At 50.2% G+C, this 24,098-nt stretch overlaps 9 protein-coding genes across 9 annotated transcripts, besides 14 other annotated features; 5 read left to right on the forward strand and 4 right to left on the reverse strand.

Moving 5' to 3' along the window:
• Positions 1-601: 601 nt before the first annotated feature.
• ACLA_092040 (putative S-adenosylmethionine-dependent methyltransferase) lies at positions 602-1,855 on the forward strand (the record flags this gene model as incomplete). The annotated part of the gene is made up of 2 exons (XM_001272931.1): positions 602-660; positions 868-1,855. 2 exons carry the CDS (start codon positions 602-604, stop codon positions 1,853-1,855), a joined length of 1,047 nt encoding a protein of 348 aa, XP_001272932.1.
• Positions 1,490-1,588: a microsatellite.
• Positions 1,721-1,745: a microsatellite.
• Positions 1,721-1,746: a microsatellite.
• A 114-nt stretch (positions 1,856-1,969) lies between the features above and the next one.
• On the reverse strand, positions 1,970-3,066 carry ACLA_092050 (putative nicotinamide N-methyltransferase; the record flags this gene model as incomplete). Its single annotated transcript, XM_001272932.1, has 2 exons — positions 1,970-2,511; positions 2,586-3,066. 2 exons carry the CDS (start codon positions 3,064-3,066, stop codon positions 1,970-1,972), a joined length of 1,023 nt encoding a protein of 340 aa, XP_001272933.1.
• Positions 3,067-3,265: 199 nt separating this feature from the next.
• Positions 3,266-3,314: a microsatellite.
• Positions 3,268-3,313: a microsatellite.
• Positions 3,315-4,732: 1,418 nt separating the features above from the next.
• Positions 4,733-4,756: a microsatellite.
• A 337-nt stretch (positions 4,757-5,093) lies between these two features.
• Positions 5,094-5,125: a microsatellite.
• A 335-nt stretch (positions 5,126-5,460) lies between these two features.
• Positions 5,461-5,494: a microsatellite.
• Positions 5,461-5,505: a microsatellite.
• Positions 5,466-5,494: a microsatellite.
• Positions 5,492-5,534: a microsatellite.
• Positions 5,535-5,953: 419 nt separating this feature from the next.
• Positions 5,954-7,683, forward strand: ACLA_092060 (putative C2H2 finger domain protein; the record flags this gene model as incomplete). The annotated part of the gene is made up of 3 exons (XM_001272933.1): positions 5,954-5,968; positions 6,065-6,639; positions 6,837-7,683. 3 exons carry the CDS (start codon positions 5,954-5,956, stop codon positions 7,681-7,683), a joined length of 1,437 nt encoding a protein of 478 aa, XP_001272934.1.
• Positions 6,183-6,226: a microsatellite.
• Positions 6,444-6,466: a microsatellite.
• A 2,340-nt stretch (positions 7,684-10,023) lies between the features above and the next one.
• On the reverse strand, positions 10,024-11,295 carry ACLA_092070 (uncharacterized protein; the record flags this gene model as incomplete). Its single annotated transcript, XM_001272934.1, has 1 exon — positions 10,024-11,295. One exon carries the CDS (start codon positions 11,293-11,295, stop codon positions 10,024-10,026), a length of 1,272 nt encoding a protein of 423 aa, XP_001272935.1.
• A 297-nt stretch (positions 11,296-11,592) lies between these two features.
• Positions 11,593-11,639: a repeat region.
• A 456-nt stretch (positions 11,640-12,095) lies between these two features.
• On the reverse strand, positions 12,096-12,776 carry ACLA_092080 (ribosome biogenesis protein RLP24; the record flags this gene model as incomplete). Its single annotated transcript, XM_001272935.1, has 3 exons — positions 12,096-12,568; positions 12,629-12,690; positions 12,745-12,776. The coding sequence occupies 3 exons, from the start codon at positions 12,774-12,776 to the stop codon at positions 12,096-12,098; spliced, it is 567 nt and encodes a 188-aa protein (XP_001272936.1).
• A 238-nt stretch (positions 12,777-13,014) lies between these two features.
• On the forward strand, positions 13,015-13,520 carry pam18 (putative mitochondrial DnaJ chaperone (Tim14); the record flags this gene model as incomplete). Its single annotated transcript, XM_001272936.1, has 4 exons — positions 13,015-13,065; positions 13,135-13,208; positions 13,276-13,329; positions 13,382-13,520. The coding sequence occupies 4 exons, from the start codon at positions 13,015-13,017 to the stop codon at positions 13,518-13,520; spliced, it is 318 nt and encodes a 105-aa protein (XP_001272937.1).
• A 1,656-nt stretch (positions 13,521-15,176) lies between these two features.
• atrR (transcription factor atrR) lies at positions 15,177-18,201 on the forward strand (the record flags this gene model as incomplete). The annotated part of the gene is made up of 7 exons (XM_001272937.1): positions 15,177-15,377; positions 15,447-15,574; positions 15,630-15,997; positions 16,049-16,545; positions 16,606-16,781; positions 16,838-17,401; positions 17,460-18,201. 7 exons carry the CDS (start codon positions 15,177-15,179, stop codon positions 18,199-18,201), a joined length of 2,676 nt encoding a protein of 891 aa, XP_001272938.1.
• Positions 18,202-18,934: 733 nt separating this feature from the next.
• ACLA_092110 (ATP-dependent metallopeptidase FtsH/Yme1/Tma family protein) lies at positions 18,935-21,636 on the forward strand (the record flags this gene model as incomplete). Its single annotated transcript, XM_001272938.1, has 2 exons — positions 18,935-20,783; positions 20,846-21,636. The coding sequence occupies 2 exons, from the start codon at positions 18,935-18,937 to the stop codon at positions 21,634-21,636; spliced, it is 2,640 nt and encodes an 879-aa protein (XP_001272939.1).
• Positions 21,637-22,915: 1,279 nt separating this feature from the next.
• On the reverse strand, positions 22,916-24,085 carry ACLA_092120 (DUF1295 domain protein; the record flags this gene model as incomplete). Its single annotated transcript, XM_001272939.1, has 2 exons — positions 22,916-23,659; positions 23,714-24,085. The coding sequence occupies 2 exons, from the start codon at positions 24,083-24,085 to the stop codon at positions 22,916-22,918; spliced, it is 1,116 nt and encodes a 371-aa protein (XP_001272940.1).
• Between the last annotated feature and the right edge of the window lie 13 nt (positions 24,086-24,098).

Genomic DNA, 24,098 nt, shown 5'->3' on the forward strand with positions numbered 1-24,098 from the left:
ACTTTCCTTTTTTCTCCCACTATCGTGTCTGTCTCCTTTTGCCATCCTTTTCCATTCTGGTTTCTAGATTCTTTTCTGATGACTCGATGACCAAAGCAGGCTTTGATATCGTGATTCCTCTTTTCTTCTTGATTAGCATTTTTCACCGGTTGACGGGAGGCCCTCTTGTTGCATTCTTTCGATCTCACGGCGTCCTGGATGTTTTCCAAAAGAAGATCAAAAGGCATACCATGTCCCTGCCTGATAACTTGTAATATTAGTTGACGGATCTTTTTGAGCTGGCTGTTTGCTTCGATCCTGAGAAGCGGTTGCTGTTCGGCTTGTCCGATAACACATTCCTTACACATTGATGTGATTGCATTGCGAGACAGGCGAATGCGGAAATACCCACTGGGCAGTCTTTTGAAATAATTGAATAATGCTGTTGACATCGTTGATGATATTGTAGCTCCAACGTCCAGCTGTATCTTAGTGGTCGGGCCGACGCAGCCCCCGATCCACCACTCCATATACTGACTCCATTGCTATCGGATCCTCTCTACCACTGATAACCACCGATACCAGCATCAAAAATTCCTTCATACCACAGTCTGCGCAAACAATGGCAGACGAGAACCACCCAACATACCTCTCCCCTAGCGAGCTAGGCACCAAGGATTAGTACGTCCCGTATCCCTTCATCACTGGAAATTTTTCCAGTGCTACCCCGCTGTACCCCGCCAACCGTACTCAGAATCGCCATGCATTCGCATTCAAACAACAAAACATTACAACCCCAAGCCCCAAACCCCCCACGCGCATAGCAGAATTCTTATCCGCCAGGAGGGGACCAATGAGTATAGTATACTTACTAACATATCAAAATAGTTGGGAAACATACTACGCGCGCACCCTGTCACACATCTCTGGCAAACGCCAACCCACCACAACCACAGCCACAGGGACCGCAGACTCCTCCGACCCCGATTCCGACTCCGAAGACTCCATCGACGACGATGACGACCCCGGCACATCCTGGTTCTCCGAGCACAACGCGCCCACAAAAGTCCTTGACTTCCTCACCTCCGACGCCTTCCCGCTGGCGCCGTGCAACACGCGCCCCGCGGCCGATGCCCAGCCGAGTATCCTGGACCTGGGCACGGGTAACGGGAGCATGCTCGCGCTGCTGCGCAAGCGCGGCGGGTTCAAGGGCGTCATGGTGGGCGTGGATTACTCGGCGCGCAGCGTGGAGCTGGCGAGGGAGTTGCAGCGGTTGAGGATTCATTCTGCTTATTTGAGTGGGTCGGAGTCGGAAGATGAGGATGAGCATGATGCTGAGGGAGTATGTGAGGAAGGCGTTGGGGGAGGTGAGAAGGCGGAGGAAAACCCGATTCGGTTCGAGGAGTGGGATATCCTCAATGCGGAGGCGGGGTTGGCGGAGCGCCGCGTGGACTGGTTCCCGTATGGTGCTGGCGGGTTCGATATCGTGCTTGACAAGGGGACGTTCGATGCGGTGTCGCTGTCGGAGGAGACTGTGGCTGCGGCTGGGGGTGAGGGTGAGGGGGAGACGGTGACGGCGACGGCGGCGGGGAAGGTGGTGCAGCGGCGGGTGTGCGAGCGGTATCCGGGGATTGCGCGCAAGCTGGTGCGCAAGGGTGGGTTTCTGGTGGTGACGAGTTGCAATTGGACGGAGGAGGAGCTGGTTCGGTGGTTTACGAGTTCTGAGGGAGAGGAAGGTTCCGCTGCTGCTGCTGCTGCTGCTGCTGCGGCAGATCGGTTGGTTGTCTGGGGCCGTGTGGAATACCCCAAGTTCCGATTTGGGGGGCAAGAGGGCCAGGGTGTTTGCACGGTGTGTTTCCAGAGAGTGGACTCTTAAGGAGTAGTGGTGTGGTTTGGGCGCTTGGATACCTAGCTAGATCGCTTTGATTTTATATGATCATATACATCATTCATGACACATCAATTGCAAGATAGAAAAGGCCTGGTAGTTTCACGTTTCGTTTTCTTGAGCCCGTTTCAGTAACGCAACCACACACCACCTCTTTCGGTTTTCCGGCGCCTCTCCCTCTCTCACAGGCATCCATTCTCTCCGCACTTCTTTCCCGTCTTCTGTCGTCGAGTTTAGGTCACGCTCGTGGATTCGTTCAATCTCCAAGCCATTCTTCACCGCCGTCTCGAAGAACCCAGCCACGATGGTACGACCCGTGTGAAATCCGGCCACAACCCAGACCCGACCCCCGGGGGCCAGAAACCACAACATGGTCCGTACGAGATTCTCATGCTGCGATGGCATCCAGTAGCAGTCCGCAGCAATAATGCGGGTGAAAGCTCCCTTGTTCTGAAGAGCAAAGGGGTCGTCGAGGACACCCCATTCATGCGGTTCGATGGAAACGTCAGTCGAGATAGTCTTGGGGATATTGTGGCTCATGTTGAATCGGAGTGCACCAGCAAAGGCCGGAGACGCAGGGTGATCAGTCACTGTGACTCGCGAGGCTTGGGCAAGCGCAGAAATGAGAGAGGGGAGTCCGGCGCCTGTGAAAGACATGAGTGAGTTGGGTCAACCAAACAAGAGGAAAGAATTGCTCCGCTGTTCTTGGAGAACTCACCTGCACCAAGCTCTAGGACACTCTCCCCCTTGACCTGCCACATTGCTGTGTCAGAATCTACTGAAGAGGTATCTGCGTTCTCCACCCCCTCCGCAACCACCATAGCAGCACTCCAGAGAAAGTGGGCAAAGAGCTTCCTTCCCTCTTCAACCTGATTGACTTTGCCATCTTGCGGTAGTCCCGCCGCTATCTCCTCTGTTCGCTTTTCACTCTGGCTAGGGTATGAGGGAACCATGATATCGAGGTTGCCATAGCGGGGTGACGAGTAGAGCAGGTGTTGACCGGGGTCGCCGTGGAACGACGGCGCATCATCGGGAAAAAGATGCGGAAGAAAGGCCGTGAAGATATCCTCGGGCGATTCTTCTACTTCGAGATCATCCTGATCTTGGAAGTCGGGCGCAGGTGCGGTAGAAGATGGAGAGGATGACTGATGGAGGGGTGCGTGGCGGCGGGGGAGGGGTCGAAGCCGCGAATGCAGCATTGTGGCGGGAATGTCACAAAAAAGCTCTCAGAGAGAAATGCAAAGAGTACATCTATCTATACAGAGCTCGTCACTGGTAATATTAGTAGGTGGGGGTTAGTGATTGTCCAGACTGATGCTGTTGAAACATTTTGTTCTTCTTTGCGAAACAAAAAGTGGATAATGATATTTGCATTGTTTGTTTTAGGGAGATAGCGCATCAACTGTCAAAATGTCAACTACCAACTGTCAAACTGTCAAACTGTCAACACCACGAGCATGAGCATCAGGACATAGAATTAGACAAGAGCAGATGGCAAAGTCTGAGCAATTGATGCGACTTAAAAATAGGAGGATATTGTTTCAAAGGGTGTCTCAGCGATGAATATGTATAGTCCTTGGGATCATACTCTCATGAGATAAGACAGATGAAAGGCACTGTGTCAGGGGAGTAGAACAGGATACTCCGCTGAGATGCAACTCGCGATTTGCTCATTATTATTTGTCTGCAATTTGTGGTCCGATAAACTCATACCATATCATATCATATCCGGCGATAGCTGAAAGGGTTGAATCAAGTTCCTCCGTTGTACTGTGTAGGAGTTTGAAGTGGATTTGAGAAGTAAGGACAGTCATAATGACTTTGATAAGCAAGGGTAGGTAATTTCGTGTGTAATGATTCATTGATACGTGTCCTGATTACCTCCCTGACACAGAGATACCGTACTGTAGTAGGTACTAGGTACTTTCTTAGGGGTAAAGTCAGCCTGGTAGGTACTACTCCGTAGGTATTCCATTCCTTGAGTACGTGGCCGATGGCTTTCCAGTCCGACCCTACCTACCTCAGTTACCTAAAGTCCTACCTTACAGTCGGTAGGAGCACGCCGACACGGGGTAAGGTGGATACCGATGGAGTACCAGGTGTCGTAACTCGTATGGTAACTTGGGAAGGCATGAATGACATCATCCGTGTCCTCTCGGATAGGCCCTACTTAGATCGGTCGATGGAGGAGGGATTACCTGGTCATTACGCTGGTATTATTTGCAGGACTTGGTCAGTGGGACAGTATCCGATACAAATGATAGGCTGGGGGATTTCTATTACGGGGCACTGGTGAGATTGCCCAACTGGGTGGAGCTGTTGAGTATCTTACTGTACTCTGTAGCCTGTACCTAGGCTGTAGATGATGAACGCAAGTAATTTATTCAGGTAAAGGTACTTCAGCATAAGTACCTTCGACCTGAGTTTCCCTGGCCTTAGTTGTCGGTACTCCGCGGTAATACTTGCCAAAGTTACGCCTAATGATGTGATCAGCCCTCTCCTGGGTGGGCCTCGTAGTCTAAGAGCCCGTGCGGATGACAGGGCAGCTGATCTTGCCATGATGATTATTATTATTATTCAGTTGGGATCAGGGAGTCCAGTGACTTTTTTTCTTTTGGTAGATCTATTAGAAATGCTTCAAAGAGCTACCTTAGGTATGCTTATATAAAACTGTTCTTCTGATTTGATGATGCAAAGGCCATGGGACAAGAATCCTGATACTATAATCACTCCAGCGCTATAACTTGTTGCAGTTTATGCTTCCCTATAGATAACTCCATCTAAATTGGATTCCAGATGCGGAGTGGAGCCAGAATAACATCACCATTCTTTGTGATTTCTTGCTGTCTGCTGTTTCTCCCCCTGTTTTTTTTTTTTTTTTTTTTTCTTGTTGACCATCTTTAGCTGTCTGTTAGTCAGGAACATTTCACCAGAATACATCAAATCAAGTTGATAGAAACTTTTTTATTTTCTTTTCATTTTATTTTTCTTTCTTCAGCCAGGGAACTTTTATCCTTTCACCCTGAAAGGTCAAAGACTGAAGATCTATTGTCCGATATAATATAAGTGATTCTCTAAATAGCAGTCTTAAACAATGGCGACTTTACTAATAAAATACACTTAATAATAATAATAATAGCCTACTACCTAGTCTGTACAATGTTCAGTGTCCAGACCAGAACCCCCGCATCGCCTCTTGACTACTAGTGAAATGCCCGCTGGAGCCAAAAAAAAAAAAAAAAAAAGAAAAAAAAGAAAGCCCCCCCCCGCAAAGATCTTATGAATTATCAATGATGAGCATTGAGTAGTCAGTCATCAGTTCATAATAATATCTATCTAGTAGGAGGTAGACCGTAGAAGGGGATTATTATAGGTTTTAATTCCGAGTAATTGGGCCCGAAAGTCTCCTTGTAAGAAGTCAGTTGTAACGAGTATATCGCTCATAATAATAAGACCTAGTCAGGGAACTTCTTAATTAGTTGCAGTTTGGTGGATTACTTACTCCTCCTACAGTCCTACTAGCTAACTAACTACTACTATCCAAGGTACCTGAACTTCCTCCTCCTCTTCCTACTGCTGCTGCTCTCTTTCAGCTTCTTTTCTTTCTTTCTTTCTTTCTTCCTTTCTTCCTCTCTCTCCTCTTCCTCTTCCTCTTCCTCTTCCTCTTCTCTATCAATCTTCCTTCTAGCTCTCCTCTTCATTCTCCCCTTCTGGATTCCTCTTCCTCCCTGATTGCATTGGATATACCCGCAATCCTTCTCTCCCTCCCTCTCTCGCCCACTCTCTCTTTCTTCCACCTCAATTACCTCTTCTTATCCCGTCAGTTGACTTTCCCCAATCAAGTTTCCCCTGTGAACCCTTTAGGTGACTTGCTCCTCTGATTACCGCTCTGACCAACCAAACCAACCACACCACCATCTCACCACCTTTTTTTTTTTTTTTCTTCTCTCTTTGGGAGGCCATCATCCATTCAACAGAAACAAGAAGTTCTGAAAATACAAGAAAAGGGCTGCCTTGTCTACCGGGTTATCTTTACGGGGCTCTCCAGCGATCGAAAGTTTGAGAGAGTCCACGTAGGCAGACACCATGGCTTCGTTCAAGGTATCTCCATTTATCCCTCTCTCCTTATTTTAGTATTGCTTGTAAATCGTGCCCGAGTAGCCATGCTAACGGATGAGCTCTTTTCCTCCCTCTCAGGAATTATCTCTCTCGCGACCTCTCCCTCAAACCAACCCTCGTCACCACTCGCACTCTCATTCCATTTCTCTCGGAGCGGTCAATTCGAATCACCGGGTGACTCGTCGAAAGAGTGTCACCACCGCCGCCGCCGCGAACGCTGCCGCCGTCGCCGTGGCCGCCTCCTTAAAGGATACTAACGGGGAACCGATTGGGATGCCGGTGACTTCTCACCGTCGGGGCAGCGCTAGGAGGGGCTTAGAGTCCAGCTCGGTCGGCGCCCTCTCCGGCTTCGGCCACTATCTCTCGCGGAGCATGAACAGCCCGAGCCAAGAACCACCGGTCGCTCGCAAGGCCTCCCCTACTCACTCCAACTCCAACCCTGCCGCTGCGACGGCGGCCGCCACCACCACCACCACCACCGGCGAGGACGAAAGTAGCTCGGATAGCAAACCCCTTGGCACCAAGAGTCGAAATCGTCGGGCCAGCGAAGGGTCACACCTGGTTAAGGGTGAAGGGAAGCGTACTCTGGCCGAGCTTCGCTGCGAGCGCTGTGGGAAAGGGTATAAGCATGGCAGCTGCTTGTCCAAGCATATGTGTGTATACTCCCCTCCAAAAATGCCACTACTTGCCGACTCGTCGAAACCGGAGCGATGCGCCATGTTGGCTCTGTTGGGGTCGCCCTCGTGGTTCATGTAGCTCTTTGCCATCTACTCTTTCCCCACCTTTCCCCCCTCCCTTCATCTTTTTTTTCCCTGGTGGCCTCAATTGGTTGACGTTTGTGGGACACTAGGTGGGAACATGATCCGGCGTGGGCCATTACCTCGAAACTCCTGATCTCCAAACACCAGCAAGTTCAGCTGTTGGAGGCAGCTACCGTTCTGGTGAACATGAATCTTATCGGCCCTTCAGACATTCCCGAGGCCGACTCGGAGGCGTCCTCTGCATCTCCCGATGCGTCATCTGAACTCCGTGACGGCCTCAGTTCGGCGGAGACGACCCCTCCCCCGATGGATGAGGACGACGACGACGAAGACGATGACATGGAAATGTCCGGCATGCCTGCATTCCCGAGCAAGAGGTTCAGTGTCGGCAACGCATCGGGTCCCTTTTCACACTCTTACCAGTCCATTCCCTCGAGCTCCTACAACGACAGCGCTCCCTTGCACTCGCCTGCCTTCTCTCACTTCCGTCACTCCAGCATCGACACCCGACCATCGACCGCCGAAGCCAAGTTGCACGAAGATGACGAGGCGGATTTGGCCGCTGCTATCGGCCTGTGCAATTTTGGCACGCCACGTACAGGACCTGTACCGATGTCCCCAAGCATCCCACCAGTACCTCCACTCCCGACTCGTTACCTCGACCAGAGCAACGGTGCCGGCAGCACCAGCCAAAGTCTAAACCAATCCGGTGATGGCAAGATGGCCTCGTCTCTCGCCAATTCTACGCCTAACCTTTTCCTCTCCGTGTCCTTCAATCCCTCTCTCTCGTACAAGGTTTCGGACGAGCGCGAGGTGCGGATGGGGGATGCGGATCGCGTACAACGACAAACCCGCAACGCGGATGTCGACTTTAGCAACCGCCCCGCTCACGCAGATGATGATGACGATGGCGTCTTTGGTCGTATGGAAGAGTAGAGTGGCTCTTGCCTCTCTTCTGTCCTCATACTCAACCACTCTTATCCCAAATTTGGGTTGATTCAACAGCTGTATTCGGCTGTAATCATTTTTACGATCATGTACGAGCATTGTGTGGGCTTCACCAGCTATTGTTGCTAAGCTTTTTTTTGTTTGTTTTGGAATTTAGCATCCCCTTTTGCGTGTGTAGGACACCCGTCAGGAACTGTACCTCCTGTACAACCTGAGCTTCTTGAGATGCATGATGAATTTCAGTGATCTGTTCAGCTACATCGCATGGAGACGTCTGTCTTGGTCTACTTTCACTTTTCTTTTTCTATCATTTTTATATCCCTCCCTCATTATACCTTTTCTTTGTTCTTGTGTTGGTACAGTTCATCTCATGTATCATTGGCCTCATTGCGATGCGGACCTTCTGCGTCAGCTTTCCTCTTCCACATATACAGCAGGACTTACCTCATCCGCATATGTGTATGACTGCTCACTATTTCCTTTTCCCTCACATGTATACAAATCCCTCCAGTGGATTGTCAATATGACGATTTCTCATACAAATTTAAGGCATGCGCCGTGAAGTAACGTACACACGTGTACTTCTTGACATTCGACTCCCTGCTTTCCGGATTGGACCAGCAGCCAACGTTGTAGCAACGCGCTTTTTATTTCCTGAATACTTACTGACATGAAGCAGCACGGCCACCCGATCCGCCGACTCTGACACCCAAAGACCGTAGTAAACCACGTCATTAATATATGTACAAACGACAAAAAAAAGATCCCTCTTCCCCAAAAACCAATAACCCACGCATACATACACCAATACAGACCGTCCCCGTTATCGCGAATCGTAGACCCGTAAATCGACCATGGTCATATGGAAACCGCTAAAAGAAACAATGATGTATGAGGTGTCCCAATCCAGCAGAACTAGCCTGCGCCATCTCTTCGTCTCGTAGGTGTGCAATGCTGATGTGTCATCGAGCCATCGGATTTTCGCGGTGTGGTGGAAACGTCAAGAGTCGTCTCGACAAGCAATGTGATCTGAGTGAGAGGTCGTCAGCTTGGATTTTGGGGAGATGCGAGTGGCACGCACGATTTCTTCTTCAAGGTGAAGATGAGATTTTGTGTATTTTTGTTTCTTTGATTGTGGAGATGTGTTCGCTGGAAGCGAGATTTGAGCATAGACATGACATGATCTATACGAGGTTAGATTGCTTCTTCGGATGTTGCCGGCGGAATGTTGGAGATGTACCCTGTGCTTTTGTTTGTTTCGACAGAAAAAAAAGAAGAAGAAATGAAGAAAAAAAGGTTTGTTCGGAATGTGTCCTGTATCTTGCATGGAAGTGAATCGTTTTCATGGGCAGCGATGAGGCGCGCCCCGACAGACAGGCACGTCGACTGATGAAGATGAGATTGGTTGAAGGTATTGATTGTGTGGTCCACGGTTCTTCGTTGACATCAAGGTATATGCAGATTGCAGATGCGTTGGTAGTCGCATTAGAGAGGAGGTTGGTTGTTCTGAGAGAGACAGGCAGGAGAACCACACACGGTGCAGGCTTGGATGGAGGAGGGCTATGACATAGCCCTTGAGAATGTCATGTCTGCTGGTGTAGAACTGAGTTTTTTACGCCGCTCACACACTTGAGATGAAGTCGTACAATTCCAGTATCGTAGGGTGCGGTCACAAGGGCAGAAGCATGTTATGAAAATTGAGAGGAGATGACCGCTGGTAATGCTTGCATGGACTGCTGCCAACAGTGTTCGATCGAGAGGTAAACGTGGTATCGCCTGGCATCGTCTTGAGAATCGACAAAACGAGCATGCTTTTCTTAAGAAGGGAAAAATAAATAGACATTCATCCCCAGATGAGAGAGGGGAAGTCAGAAAAGACAAGTATTTACTGCCCGAAAGAACAGTACTTCATGTATATCAGCTGAAAGCCAAATCAGAGACTCAGAAACGGTGAAGAACTCACTTGGTAACCACGTTTTATGTGCCATACCGCCACTCATCCCAGACACCACCGTCAGACGCATTAACCCCAACACCATGTCCCTCCTTGTACTATCGTAACCCAGCGTGCGAGATGTCGTGACGACACAAGAGTAGCCGGACCAGCATGCCTCGGAAACAACTACGTTTCAGACCAAAGGAACAACAGCAGGGAGGACCAGTCCGAAGACCTAGCCCAATCAACCGACCGCGTCTTCTTCAGCTTCCACACAGAGCTTTCGAAAGAATAACTGGTCCACAAAAGAAAGAGGGGAGGGCGGCGACAGGCACACATCTTGGTCCCAGTCAACAATCCACAGCGCCAAGCCGACACGAGTACTAGGCAGGCTAGTACTGGCCGGGATAGTAGTGAGGAGTCGGATGTCTGTACATGGGCTGCCAGCCATACGGCGACGGATATGCACCCATAACAGGCGCGGGAGCCGGATGAGGGCCGCCATATTGCCCATGCCTCGCGTCCTGAGACGAAACCCTGTTGCCTCCAGATCGGGGCCCCTGGCTTCGAGTTGGCGCTGGAGGTTCACGGGTGGTCGGACGAGCTGACGGGGAGGGCGCAGCTTCTGCTAAAGCTTCCGCCGCCCCGTTCAGACCTTCTTCCCGTTCCTTGAGTCTCCTTGCGTAGCGCTTTCTCTTGGCCTGGCTGGGTCGCTTGCGTCTCCGACTGCCAGAGGTAGGTGCACCGTCTGCGTCGTTCTCTGGCTCTTCGGCCACCTGCAAACCTGCAGCGTCAGGGACCGCGGACGCGGTATGACGCTCCCAACCGGCGAGCAAGGCACACACAAGTTGGAACACCATAAGTGGCGACAGGTTCTCCGGGCGGCGGACCACGAGGGCCCACTTCCGCGGCAAGTGGGGAGCAGACGAATCGAGTACATCGGGCGTGCCTTGGGCGGTGTCCATGAGGCCATCGACGATGCCGTTGGGATTGACTATCGGCTCTTGGACGGTGCGGAATCCCAAATTCGAGAACACAGTAACAAGCCGCTGGCGCTCCAGACGAGAGATCGCTTGCTCCACCTGAGGGAGGATATACACGATATTCAACACCTGTTGCACCTCCAGTGGAGTCAAAGTGCCGAACAAGGTGAGAGAACGATCAGCAGCACCGGACGCGACAGCCTGCGAGAGCACATTTCCTTCGACCAGAGCGTCCACCTCCTCGTATAGAGATGGGGCACTGTCGGCCGCAAGGTAGAGGCCTACCTTGGGTGTACCCTCGAGGAATCGGCCAAGCTTACCAAGTTCTCCCAGTGCGAAAGCAACCAAAGAGACGAACCCCTTTCCAAGGAGCACAATGAAAGCCAAAAGACCCCATTCAAAAGCCAAGCGAACAAGAAGAGACGACTCGGGCGATTCTGATGCCTCTGCGTCGCGATCCACGGGACGGGAGTCCACGTAGATGCGCAACACGCCGGCCTCCTCCCACAGAGGGATAACCACGCTGATTGTCGGCTTCCATGTATCGGTGACGTTCGGGAAATCTACGCGGTCTGCAGGACTTGAGAAACCAGTCGAGCGGACGTGCACGCTATCCTTGTGCCGAGGGGCAGTGCATACAAAGGATATAACCTCTGCCAGGCCGTGGATTCCCTTCGCCATAGCTGTTGCATGCACGGCGTCGGATATGGACCTCACGAACCTCCCGTGAGGATCATTGTTTCCAGGCACATGGAAGAATGATCCCCAGAGAGCAAGGAAGATAAACCCTCCGACGAATGGGAAAAGCATCTTCTAGTGTCCAACAACGGGTTAGCTACCAACGCATTCAAGGTTATCTCAGGGGAGATGAGAGGAGGGGAAGAAACGAGCTGAATGGATACTTTGATACAGCAGTTTTATTTATTGTAGATATTGGAGCTTGTTGATAACGAGGTGAGCGCAGTTGGATGTGTTTATGAGGGGGGAAAAAGAAGAGAGAGAGAGAAAGAGATGGGGAGAAAGGGGAGCAATGGTAGAAATAATTCAGAAGTACCTGACAGTGCGTCGAGTCGAAGCTGTCATTCACTGACAACAGTGGCTTCTGCAGTGAATGCTGCCGAGAGGTAGTTCTCATTCACTGGTGACAGTGGACTCGACTGTGAATGGTGTCGAGGGGGCTGGCATTAGTGAGCTGGTGCGACTGGTGTAAATGCCTCACAGGCCAGGCTAAAAACAGAAACCAACAAGAAAATAGCGTCAAATTACTGGATTGAGGCGAAAGTGAAGCCATATATGGACACCAATAATATTGAAAATGGGCAGACATAGGCCAAATGCTCGTCATAGGATCCCCAGAAGATGCTTTTGTGATAGGAAACAGTCGAGACGTAGAAAGCAACCTAACTCCATCATGTAAACCCAAGATATCATGTCTGAAAGAAAGAGAAAAGCAAGGAAACAAAGCAGCGAAGGAACACCCTCTAATCGATGTCCATCTCCTCCTCGATACCTCCATCCACCAACATCTTTGCCTTCTGCTTCTGTCTGATCTTCTCCTCGCCAACCACTCTGCTGGAGATCTTGGACACATCCAGAGGCACACCTTCCTCTCTCTCCCGCAGTTCCTTGCGAATAAGATGCTCGCCCTCCGCAACGACCTTGCGGTCCTCCTCGCGCTTGCGCTCGCGAGCCAGTTTGCCGCCCAGTCTGCGCTTTGTGAAGGCCTGTTCTCGGCGCGCTCTGATTTCCTCGACTCTCTCCATGGCCTTGATGGTAGCGGCAACCAGGTTCCTGTCGTACTTGACGGGGTTGTTTCTCTTCTTGGCGAACTGGGACAGGACGAGGGACGAGTCAACAATCATCTCCTTTCCGTGGGCGGCACGGTGAGTCTTGGTCCACTTCAGCTTTCGGGGTTGACGCTTCATCTTGAAGTTCGCATGGCACTTGCTCCGACCTGGTCTCATGTTAGAATCTCTTATCGTATCGTAGCAGCAGCGTTTATTTTAGGACTGACAGAATCGGAAAGATTTGGCATCGTTGCGGACGAATGTAATACCCTTGCTCGGGTATACGGGCCTGTTGAGCGAGTCAGTAGTGAATACAGAATAGGTTCGCATGAGTAGTTCCTACCGAGAGCAAAAATGGCAGGTCTCGACTCTCATTTTGACGTTCTGGGGATGGAGGTTCTTGCGAAAAAAAAGTTGTTATCGAAGGCGGCTCGAAAATCCGTTGAAACTTTTGCAAAGCTCCGATGCGTGGAGGAGGTGGCGCTAAACCTAAAGGGGCATCGCGGCGCCGCTCCGATTTTTATCTCGACGCTGGACCGAATTCCTCCAACGTCAGGACTATGATCCCACTTGCGTTGTCTCCTGTACTCCCAATCTTGCTTTCTACTTTATCATGGCTTCGACTCTCGCTGTTGGCCTTGGTGTCGCCACGGCGGCCTTTTTGGTAAGAAAGAAATTCCGGACATTATTTTGCGATAGTTAGCCGGCTAACCGTTCGCCTTCCGGTCACTAGGGTCGCGCTGGCTATGTTGCCCTTCGTCGCTATCAGGGTGGCATGAACGCTATGGGAAAGGCGTTTTACAAAGGGTTTGTCTCACGCTTGAATCATCCTCATGTCATAATTCATGTACCCAGTTCGCTAACCATTGCCTAGAGGATTTGAACCTCGCATGACCCGCCGCGAAGCAGCATTGATCCTGGAACTTCCGTATGTGCATCGACCTGCATCTTCCATCGTCCGACTCGGCTAACAGACTCAGTGAACGGACCCTGAACAAGGACAAGGTCCGCAAGAAGCACCGTCAGCTCATGCTGCTGAACCACCCGGATCGTGGTGGAAGCCCGTATCTCGCAACCAAGATCAACGAAGCCAAGGAATTTCTGGACAAACATACCTGACGAGATGTCACTGCATGTCTAGCACTTATCCTCGACCATACCCATACAAACGGACGAATGTTGATGAGCTAGGGAAGATTGATACGGGTCATTTCATTCTTTTTGGAATGGTTTCGTCCTCTGTATAAAAGACCGTTTTCTTTGGGTGCATAGCGTGGCGTTAGGTTCGATTTTGAGGATGGGGTATTATCACATAGCCCGTCATGCTCCTCTTTGGAGACGTGTACATTCATCATATATATATCCTGACAAGATCGCCGCTCTTGATGTTTGTTTATTCTTGTGTTTCTAACTGCGACTTTCATCACAAGAGTGCTTTTGTATCGCAATGTACTTGTATCTCATAGACTTGAATTGATATCAATATCTCTGTTTGCTGTGGGCAGCGTCATACCCTGTAGATGGAATGGAGAGGAATCAAGAGACAGTCGAATTCTTCGTAGTGTCGATCATTGACAGTGAAGATGACTTGGGTTGCATCCAACATAGCAAATGGCATACGGCGCCAAGAAGGATCCAGAAACCAAGGGATAGGACTATCTATACGATTTACGAATACGCTGGAGAGTCAGCACGGAATATGGATAAACTTGTTCCGATAAGAGTATGTACGGAGTACTTGGGTAGACTGTTGTTCGTTGAGCTGTTGACCGTAGTCATAATATGTATCTATAGGTACTCCTGTGGTAAATGAATGAATGCAAGTCCGGGCTCCCATAACATTACCAATAGGTAAAAAAAGCCCTCCGGATCCCAAAGCGCTCCCTACTCAGTCCATCATTATGTCAGCAAAAAAAAGGGAATGAGACTGTCACTGCCTGACTGCCTCAGGTGGTACGGACATGGTCCCATGTTCCGTCGGCTTTCGGCTTTCGGAGTTAACGAGTTCCGTTGGCTGTTGTGGTTAGTCACAGATGACTGGGAGAATTGTTTTAGAGTGGTTCACTAGCTAGATTCTAACAAAGTATGACTCTTGGATGCTGTTAGTGAAGATTAAGAGGCACACATTTGATGGCAGAAACAAAAGGAATCTCTTAATTCACAAAGAGACCCCTATCAGCCTGTAAGATTTAGCTGTGGTTAAGGTGCTCCCCCTAGTGTCTTGGTCCACCCAAAGGCAGCACCGTTTCCTACGTAAACTGTATCGAACTGATCCCGAACTATGATTCCTCACTCTACTTCTTGGGGCATCTTTTCCAATCTAGACTGCTGAGCTCTACAACGCTCACTCCTCACACTCCTTATTCAATACCGAAGAAGCAATCAGCTGCTGTCTACCCAAGAAGCGATCATTCTCTCCTCTCCCAAGCGTCACTTTTTGATCTGGAGAAAACCATTGGGTTCGCCACGTGCCTGCCTCGGGGACAAAGATTTGAGTAAGCCCAAACTCCTTGGACCATCGGGGTTCAGTGCTTTCGGATTTGGCCTCATCTTCTAGCTATTCCGTCGCTAGATGCAATCTTTATCGGCCTTCCATCATCGCTCCTTTCGCCTACGATCCGAACTCGAACGCATAGGAACGTGATCTTCCTCGCTGTGTTCCAACCCCGCATTGTCAAAAACGCTCAAAGTCAAGACAAAAACCGGTGATACTCCACTCGGCCATTGGAGTTACACGTCCGACTACAGACCGCTTCGGACTGATTGGTCACCACAATGGATGGTATCGGGGACGGGTCCGACGGAATGGGCTTCGACATGCCCATGCTGATGAACCAACAACCTCATATATTCGGAAGTTATGGGCATGATGGCTCGCCGGTCGCCCCCGTCTTCTCCAATACCGCCTTCCCCGACGAGTCATCGATGGGAGGAGCTGATGACAGCAATGATGCCAAAAGAAGGAGAATTGCGAGGGTGAGTGGCGGAAGCTCCATGCGTTGACACCTCAAGGATCTCTGGGCTGATGCGTTCGTCTGTGGATAGGCATGCGACATGTGCCGGAAGAAGAAAATCAAATGCGACGGCAAGATGCCCAAATGCTCGCACTGTACAAATTACAAGACGGACTGTGTGTTTACCCAGGTCGAGAAAAAGCGGAATCCTCCCAAAGGGTATGCTTCCCTTCACTTTCACAGTCCACAACGTTGATCTGATCGTGGAAAATAGGGCGAAGTATATTGAAGGTCTGGAGAATCGGCTAGGGAGGATGGAATCGTTACTGCGCCTATCTGGACTGCTGTCCGAGGATGATGGAGGGAAAACAGATCTTGGAACGCTGGAGAAGCGTCTTGCTGATCGATATCATACCAACGGGTTAAATAATCCGCCAAAGATCGGCATCCCAAATCAGCCCGCTCCCTCACAGCAAAATAGTTCGTCCCGTTATTCGACTCCTCGGGTGGAATCTCACTCAAGTCCTCGGACGGCTCCAACGTCTCCCGACTCGCAAAAGGGATCCGAGACGGAGGTTGAGGGTCTTTCAGACATGATGTGCTCCCTTGTGACGAACAACTGCGGGGAGACTCGATATATTGGTATGGATTCCGAATTTGGGTGCAGGGAAGATATCTGACGATTATTGGCAGGTTCGTCCTCCGGGTTTTCGATTTTCTCGCCGAAAGGCATTCAATGGGTCAACGAGAAAACCGGGGACACTTCGTTTCAGGATATGATCTCATCGGCCTACGTAGATGATAACAAATGGATGTACTGGAAACCAGAGATTTTCAGCGACATCTTCGCTCGCCGCGTTTTCAAACCCCTGCCGCCTAAGGAGGAAGCCATGTCGCTATTCAAAGACTTCTTTGACAATTTCAACTGTATGTTTCCGCTTTACCATGAGCCGACCTTCATGCATCTTGTTGAGCGGCAATATTCCCGAGATCCATACGAAGGATCTGGCTGGTGGGCCAGTATCAATGTGGTGCTGGCTATTGCCCACCGCTTACGAGTCATGAGCAACCTGGTACCGCAGGAAGAAGACAGAAAGGCTTGGTTATATTTGAAAAATGCTATGGGAGTTTTGACTGAACTCACGATGCGGAACACTGATCTTCTTAGTGTCCAAGCCTTGTTAGGAATGGTGAGTCCAGGAACAGAATGAAACACTTGTAGAAGACCTGGTGGCTGAACGATCATTTAGTCCCTTTTTCTGCAGGGAACACCCAACCCTCAGCCCTCTTTTTTCCTGGTTGCAGCGGCTATCAGGCTCTCTCACAGCATCGGTCTTCATAAGAGGGGATCCGGCTTTGGTCTGAACCCAGTAGAGGTGGAGCAACGGAAGCGAGTCTTCTGGATCGCCTATCTGCTGGACAAAGAGTGAGTCAAATTGGTCAATTGCTGGCTTTATTATCTTGCGCTAATCAGCCTGATAGTATTTGTTTGCGCTCCGGTCGCCCGCCCGTTCAAGACGATGATGATATGAATGTTGAATTGCCCAGCGACGATCCACCTGATAACATCGGCAATGTGCCATTATCCGATGGCAGAAGCAAGTTCAACCTGTTCCGATCAATGTGCCGATTTGCTACCATCGAGAGCAAAGTATATAAACGACTCTACTCTGCGAAAGCATCAAAGCAATCCGATGGCGAGCTCCTCAATACTATTGGTGACCTCGATAAAGAGCTCGAAGAGTGGAAAGACAGCATACCTTTAGATTTTCGGCCAGAGCATGAAATCAAGGCTACACATACTCCTCTTATCCTTCACGTTGTCGTACTTCATTTCGCCTACTATAACTGCCTAACGACCATCCACCGCATGTCTGTGCATCACGGATACTGGACAAGTCGTCTGTCCAACTATGCTATACAAGGTCTGAATGCCAGGCCCCTGAATCCCCGGGTGTTCTTATCTGCGGTGCTCTGCGTGACTGCTGCCAGGGCATCCATAAATTTGATCAAGTATATCCCACAAGGTGATTTTGCTTGCGTCTGGTAGGTGCTCTTCTACCCAAGGTACAATCCACGAACCTTCATGCTAACAAAAGGTTAGGTTGATTCTATATTACCCTGTTTCAGCTCTTGTCACGCTATTTGCCAACATCCTTCAAAACCCCAGTGATGCCCGCGCTCGATCGGATGTCAAATTGATGAATGTTGTTGTCAATTTTCTGTCAACTCTGGTTTCCGACGAGTCCAACGGTAGTATTAAGCGTATGCTTGGACTATGTGGCGAATTTGAGAGAATCGCCAAAGTGGTTCTTGACAAAGCCGAGAAGGAGTCGCATTCCAAAAAGAAACGCAAATCTCCCGACGACTCTGTTGATTTACAGCAGAATACCCCTGAAGAGAATCCTGCTCATTCACCCTCAACGAGATCGCAGCCGACTGGGGCAGCTCCAAGGATAGTTCCAATCTCGTCACCTCTGTTTGCTGAAAACCTGGCTGAATCTGGCTCACATGGTATGGCTAGTGCCACAAGAGCGTTTGCCCCCAACACAGGGGTTTCTGCGACCACTGGCATCCCGACCAGTATGCAAGGTGGAATACAGGCCATGCCTGGGCTTGGACAGGATTTCCCGGACATGCTGAGTCCCAACCCTCTGGAAAGTGTCAATTTCGTTGACCAACAACCGTTCACGACTACTGAAAATACTCCATTATCTTCTTTTCAGCAGCCCTTCGTTCCGCAAGATTTGTGGCAGATGCCGATGACAATTGAATGGGACTGGGCAGACATGTCGACGAACTTTCCGGTATTCGATCCCAACGGCCCACCGCAAGGTGGAACGTGATGGTACAAACAAATGGAAATTTACAGATGTACAAATTGGAGGCGGTTGCCGTAAGCCAATCTGCTAGGGCTTGGTAGACCGTCCACCGGAGTTAACGGAGTCAAGCCGAGCTTGCTCTGTGCGGGCTCTGATGAAACAGTGCACATTATTTGTTCTTTTTGGCCTGGGATAAATGGTGTTTATGGGACTGAGGGAAACTCACGGGCTTCTCCACTTGCTTACTTTTCTATTTCCTGAATATTTTTCATCTTGTTTTGCGTGATGACTTGTGTACAAAAGATTTGCGAAAAGCATATGGAGGCATGGGTTCTACTGTTTGATGTCCATACACGATGTAGTTTTCCTTATACAATATGATCTGGACGAACATATTTTTCTGATTCCAAGGGCTAATGCTCTTATGTCCCTCTTCGTAGAATTGCACTGCAAACCCCAAAGCAGACAGTCTGTCCATTACATTCGTTGCGATTCTCGATGATGATGTCCTCTCGCCGAGTATGATGAGTCAGCGCAACCAGCGGAACGACGAAAAATCCCAGGCCGACGGAAAGGCGTCAATAGCTGGCGGCGAACAGCTACCCCCAAGGACCTCCAACCTAACATTCTATATCCCCTCCTTCTCGTATCCTATCGCAAATTAGAGCCTCTATGGCCTTTGGGAGTAATTTTTTGCTCCTGATCTGATTCTCGTTAAACCTTTTTATCCTGCCTCCGGGCTCATCTTCCTCGAACCATGGCCACCTTACTCAGACGGCCAGGCAATCTTGCTCGATATTCGAGGAGAGCTGCAGAATGCATCAATCGCGCAGGTCCGCTCTCTGCGCGAGCCTCACAGTCGAGACTATCATCGTTGATCACCGCACACCGCGCTAGAACCTATGCTACCCAGAGCCCCGGGGGTCCGAAGCCACCGAACGACAAGGACGGCCAGAACCACGCAACACCGGGCCCTGAGAACAATGGTGGCAAGCCTGAGGAGGGAAAGACGCCGAAGGAAGCCGAATCCCCGTTGAGTAAGGAGCAGCGGGAGCAGGTCAACGTCTTTATCAACCACCTGAAGAATAAGGTGCCACCGTCGCAACATCAGATGCTGGATGACATGCGGACACTGCTGCTGAGGGAAGGATTACCGCCGGAAATGCGGAGTTTCATCAAGAAGCACCTCCAGTCCGGTCGGCCAGCTTCTTTGATGGACTATGTCAAATTAACACGGCATATGTCGCAGCACATGACCGAATACGCCCAGAAGTTAAACGAGATCGAGGAGGACCGGAATAAGGAGAAGGCTAAGTCGGAGGGTGGCGCACAGAGTGAGCAGCAGAAGCAGCAAGAGGGACAACAAAAGGGCCGGGACAAGATTCCGCCGAATGCTAAGGTCCTCGAGTTCAAGTTCGATCCTGCCACATTCCTCATCACCTCCCTCATCACCTACTACGTCTACCGCAGCTTCTTCCCCGGCGAAGATAGCAAGGAGATCACATGGCAGGAGTTCAGAGCGAACTTCTTCGACAAGGGCTTGGTGGAGAAGCTGACTGTCATCAACAACAACCAGGTCCGCGTGGAATTGCATCGTGACGCTTTGGCACGGGTATACCCCGACTCACCAGCCAACCAGCCCACTTTCCACTACTACTTCAGCATTGGGTCTGTGGATAGCTTTGAGCGCAAGCTGGATGAAGCCCAGCATGAGCTGGGAATCCCCAGTGCCGAGCGGATCCCCGTTGCTTACGTTAATGAAGTACATTGGGCTAACACGATCTTGTCCTTCGGTCCTACCCTTCTCCTGATCGGTTCCTTCTTCTGGCTGTCGAAACGTGCCGCCGGCGGTGCAGGTGGCCAGAGTGGAATTTTCGGAATCGGCAAAAGTCGGGCTAAGCGCTTCAACCATGAGACGGACATCAAGATCAAATTCTCCGATGTAGCGGGTATGGACGAGGCAAAGGTCGAAATTATGGAGTTTGTCAGTTTCCTCAAGCATCCTGAGAAGTTCCAGAAGCTCGGTGCCAAAATTCCTCGCGGTGCTATTCTTTCGGGACCTCCCGGTACGGGTAAGACGTTGCTCGCAAAGGCCACCGCTGGTGAATCTGGCGTGCCTTTCTTCAGCGTCAGTGGTTCCGAATTCGTAGAGATGTTCGTCGGTGTCGGTCCCTCCCGTGTCCGTGATTTGTTCGCCAATGCTCGGAAGAACGCGCCTTGTATCATTTTTATTGATGAAATCGATGCCATTGGTAAATCCAGAGCCAAGCAGAGCTTCGGCGGCGGTAACGATGAGCGGGAGAGCACACTGAACCAGATTCTTACTGAGATGGATGGATTCAACACCTCGGAACAAGTTGTCGTCCTTGCTGGTACCAACAGACCCGACGTCCTTGACAAGGCTCTGATGCGACCTGGACGATTCGACCGGCACATCGCTATCGACAGACCGACGATGGATGGTCGCAAGCAGATCTTCCGCGTACACCTGAAGAAGATCGTCACTAAGGAAGATATGGATTACCTGACAGGCAGACTCGCTGCTCTGACTCCCGGCTTTGCAGGTGCTGACATTGCCAACTGTGTCAATGAGGCAGCTCTAGTTGGTAAGTTGTCCTTTACTTTCCTTCGCGTTGATCAAAAGTCTTTATGCTAATTTCCGTATCAGCGGCCCGCGAGAACGCGGATTCGGTCACCATGAAGCATTTCGAACAGGCCATCGAGCGTGTCGTCGGAGGCTTGGAGAAGAAGTCACTTGTGCTTTCGCCCGAGGAGAAGAAGACCGTCGCTTATCATGAGGCCGGACACGCCATCTGTGGCTGGTACTTCCGCTGGGCTGACCCCCTGCTAAAGGTTTCGATCATTCCTCGAGGCCAAGGAGCTCTGGGTTACGCCCAGTACTTGCCAGCCGGCGGTGACACCTACCTGATGAACGTTAATCAGATGATGGATCGCATGGCCATGACCCTGGGAGGCCGAGTCAGCGAAGAGTTGCATTTTGACACCGTGACCAGCGGCGCCAGCGATGATTTCAACAAGGTCACGCGCATGGCCACCGCCATGGTGACGAAATTCGGCATGTCGCCCAAGCTCAAGTACATTTACTACGAAGAAGATCAACAGCAGCTCCACAAGCCTTTCTCCGAGGACACTGCCCGTGAGATCGACAGTGAGGTCCGCCGCATTGTCGACGAGGCGTACAAGCAATGCCGCGCCCTGCTCACCGAGAAGAAGAAGGAGGTCGGCATTGTTGCGGAAGAGCTTCTCTCTAAGGAGGTCCTCAGCCGTGATGACATGATCCGCCTCCTTGGGCCCCGGCCATGGCCCGAATCTAGCGAGTTTACGAAGTACTTCGACGGCGGCCGCGGACAGACCATTGCTCCCCCCGAGCCTACGCCACCACTTGAAGAGTCCGAGGGCAAGGATGGAAGAGATCAGACACCCCTGCCTCCCTCTTAGAAGAACTATAGATTCAGTGGGTTTGGCGAGGAGGGTGTTATATGTTTTGCCTATGTCGGGTGTTGTATTTACTGATTAACGGAAGCATCTCCTCTTGTAATTTTATGTTTGGAAATAGCTTATAGGTTCAGTGGTCTTGTATTAGGTAGAATTATCTTCCCTTTTTGAATCATGAGCTTATCAGATCCTGAACGCAGTGGGAGCCTTCCTGTCCTTCTATCTGCTCTTCCAGACAGTGCGGAAGTCTCTTAGCTGTCAACTCATTCACTCATTTGCTCACTCCTGTACTCTGCTCGTTGATGGTCTTACAACATACAATTAACGACCTATCTTACAATGTTCCCAGCAGGACCGGGCTTGCGAGTTTACGCCTATACAGAGTAAATGTTTGAGAATCCACTCATCGTTCTGTAGTTCATTTGCGGAACTCCGCTTGTCTAGCTCCCACTGCAACATCTTCCGTACCAATCGTAGACAAATCTAGACTATTGTGTTGTTTCATGACTGCTACGGGCATCAATCTTACTCCATGTCCCGCGCAAGCCATACAGTTGAGCTGGCTCCAAATCCGAGCTTACCTACGATTTGATACCGGTCCTTGAGGACTTCCCCTATCCGGACAGGGTAACACTGGGAAGCAATATAGCTCGGGATTGTTTCTTCTTCAATCCTCTGGCTTACTGGTACCCGGATGAAGCTCATATTGGAAAAGTTGAGAGGCTTCCATGTCCGCCTGAAGGGAAACAAAGGCTACGCGTAGAAGGGAAGCCAACATCAACTACGAGGCACAAGAGGTGACTGACATAAAACTCAAAGGAAAAGTCCCATCTTGAAGAAAATGATGCAGATGCAAAGACACAGATGCCAGGGAACCACAAGGTCAGATGATCCGCCTCCTTTGAAGCATGCCCCTGGTCCGAATGGATGTGTTATTATTGACCAGGAGAACAGAGCATTCCTCGGTCGACGGCGTCGTAAGACCTTCTGAGATCCGCACTTTTGAAAAAGCATAGTCAGATAGACTTACTCTCGAAGAGAGTGGGGAAAATCCTCTGTTTCGCCGAAAATTGTTAAATTTGTCGATATTCAGCCTCCGTGCTTATTACTGGTGACCTTTGAGTCTCTACGTTGCTCCTTTTACCTTATGAAAAATCGACTTGATGTTTAAATATTTATATATAACAAGAAGTATCCGATCAACTTGGGATCTAAAACCAAGAAATAAAGATCGAGCACATATCAAGAAAATAAATAGCTTGTGCAAGAACTTCGCACTCTCTCACTGACTCTTCTTTCCCTCCTGTACCTCCTCGACAACATCCGTCTGCTTCTTCGCAGACCGGCGAGTCTTCTTGTTGCTGCCGTTGTACTTGGGTTTGACCGAGAAGCGAGGAATGAAACGTCCAACACGCGCCTGGTACTCGCTGTACTCAGGATATTTTCCAGCACTGATCGACTCAGTCAGCCGGGTGCTTCCCTGGAAGATGAGCAAATAACCCAAGACACCAAGTCCGGTCCACTGCAGATAGCTGTCGGTACGATAGCAGTTCCACAGATACAGGGTGAGCCAGATGGCTTGCTCAGAGACAAAATTTGGGTGGCGAGACAGGGACCAGAGACCGCTGACGACAAATCCGCGCTCCAGGTCTTCAGGTGTGAACTGGCTCTTGTACTGGTCAGGGATACGCGCAGTCTTCTGGTATTCTTTCTTAGCGTTCTGGAAATTCCACTGCTGCTGGTCGGCGAAGAACTCAAGAATGACGAAGAAGAACGCGAGGCGAGAGAAAACGAGGTCTGGAACCCCAAACGGTTCAAAACCCGGGAGACGTGAAAGAAGAATAAAGTTGTAGGTCGGCGCAGTGACGAGGAGAAGCAACAATGGCTGGACCAAGCTAATGAAGGTGACATTTAAGAGGAAGAAGACAAAGCGGTTGTTCACTTTAGATTGCACAATTTGCCAGCGGTAATCCTCAGAGCCGATTTGATAACCTCCCTTGCGCCAGTAGTTGAATGTCAATCGCACCTATGAAGAGTTAGAGATGGCAGCAGGATCAGGCCAGTGCATAAGGAATCTTACACTCCAGAGCAAGGTGATAACTGCGATAGTATCCAAGCTTTGATTTCTGATGCCCCACATACGCGCCCAGGCGATAAAGTGCACATTGTAAACAGCTGGCAAAATGCTCCAGAGCCGATCAACTTGCGAATAGTTGCGGTTGATCTCCGAGAAAACCAAGAAAAGGAATGATAAAACAAGTGTAAAGCCAAGCGCTGAGATAAAAGGGTTCGTCGAGAGATAGATATTCTTTAAACTGTCGACATCCTTTGCTGCAGCTGCAACCTGTAATTGTGCTGGAAGCGTTGTGAGCTGGGTAAGGAACGGGAGGACGGTACGGTTGAAAGAGGCACAATCCGCGATCGAGTGGACTTGAGGAAGAGGAATAGCCATTTTTGCTAGTTTA

The sequence above is a fragment of the Aspergillus clavatus genome, genomic scaffold (assembly GCF_000002715.2).
Source record: "Aspergillus clavatus NRRL 1 1099423829798 genomic scaffold, whole genome shotgun sequence".
NCBI lineage: Eukaryota > Fungi > Ascomycota > Eurotiomycetes > Eurotiales > Aspergillaceae > Aspergillus > Aspergillus clavatus.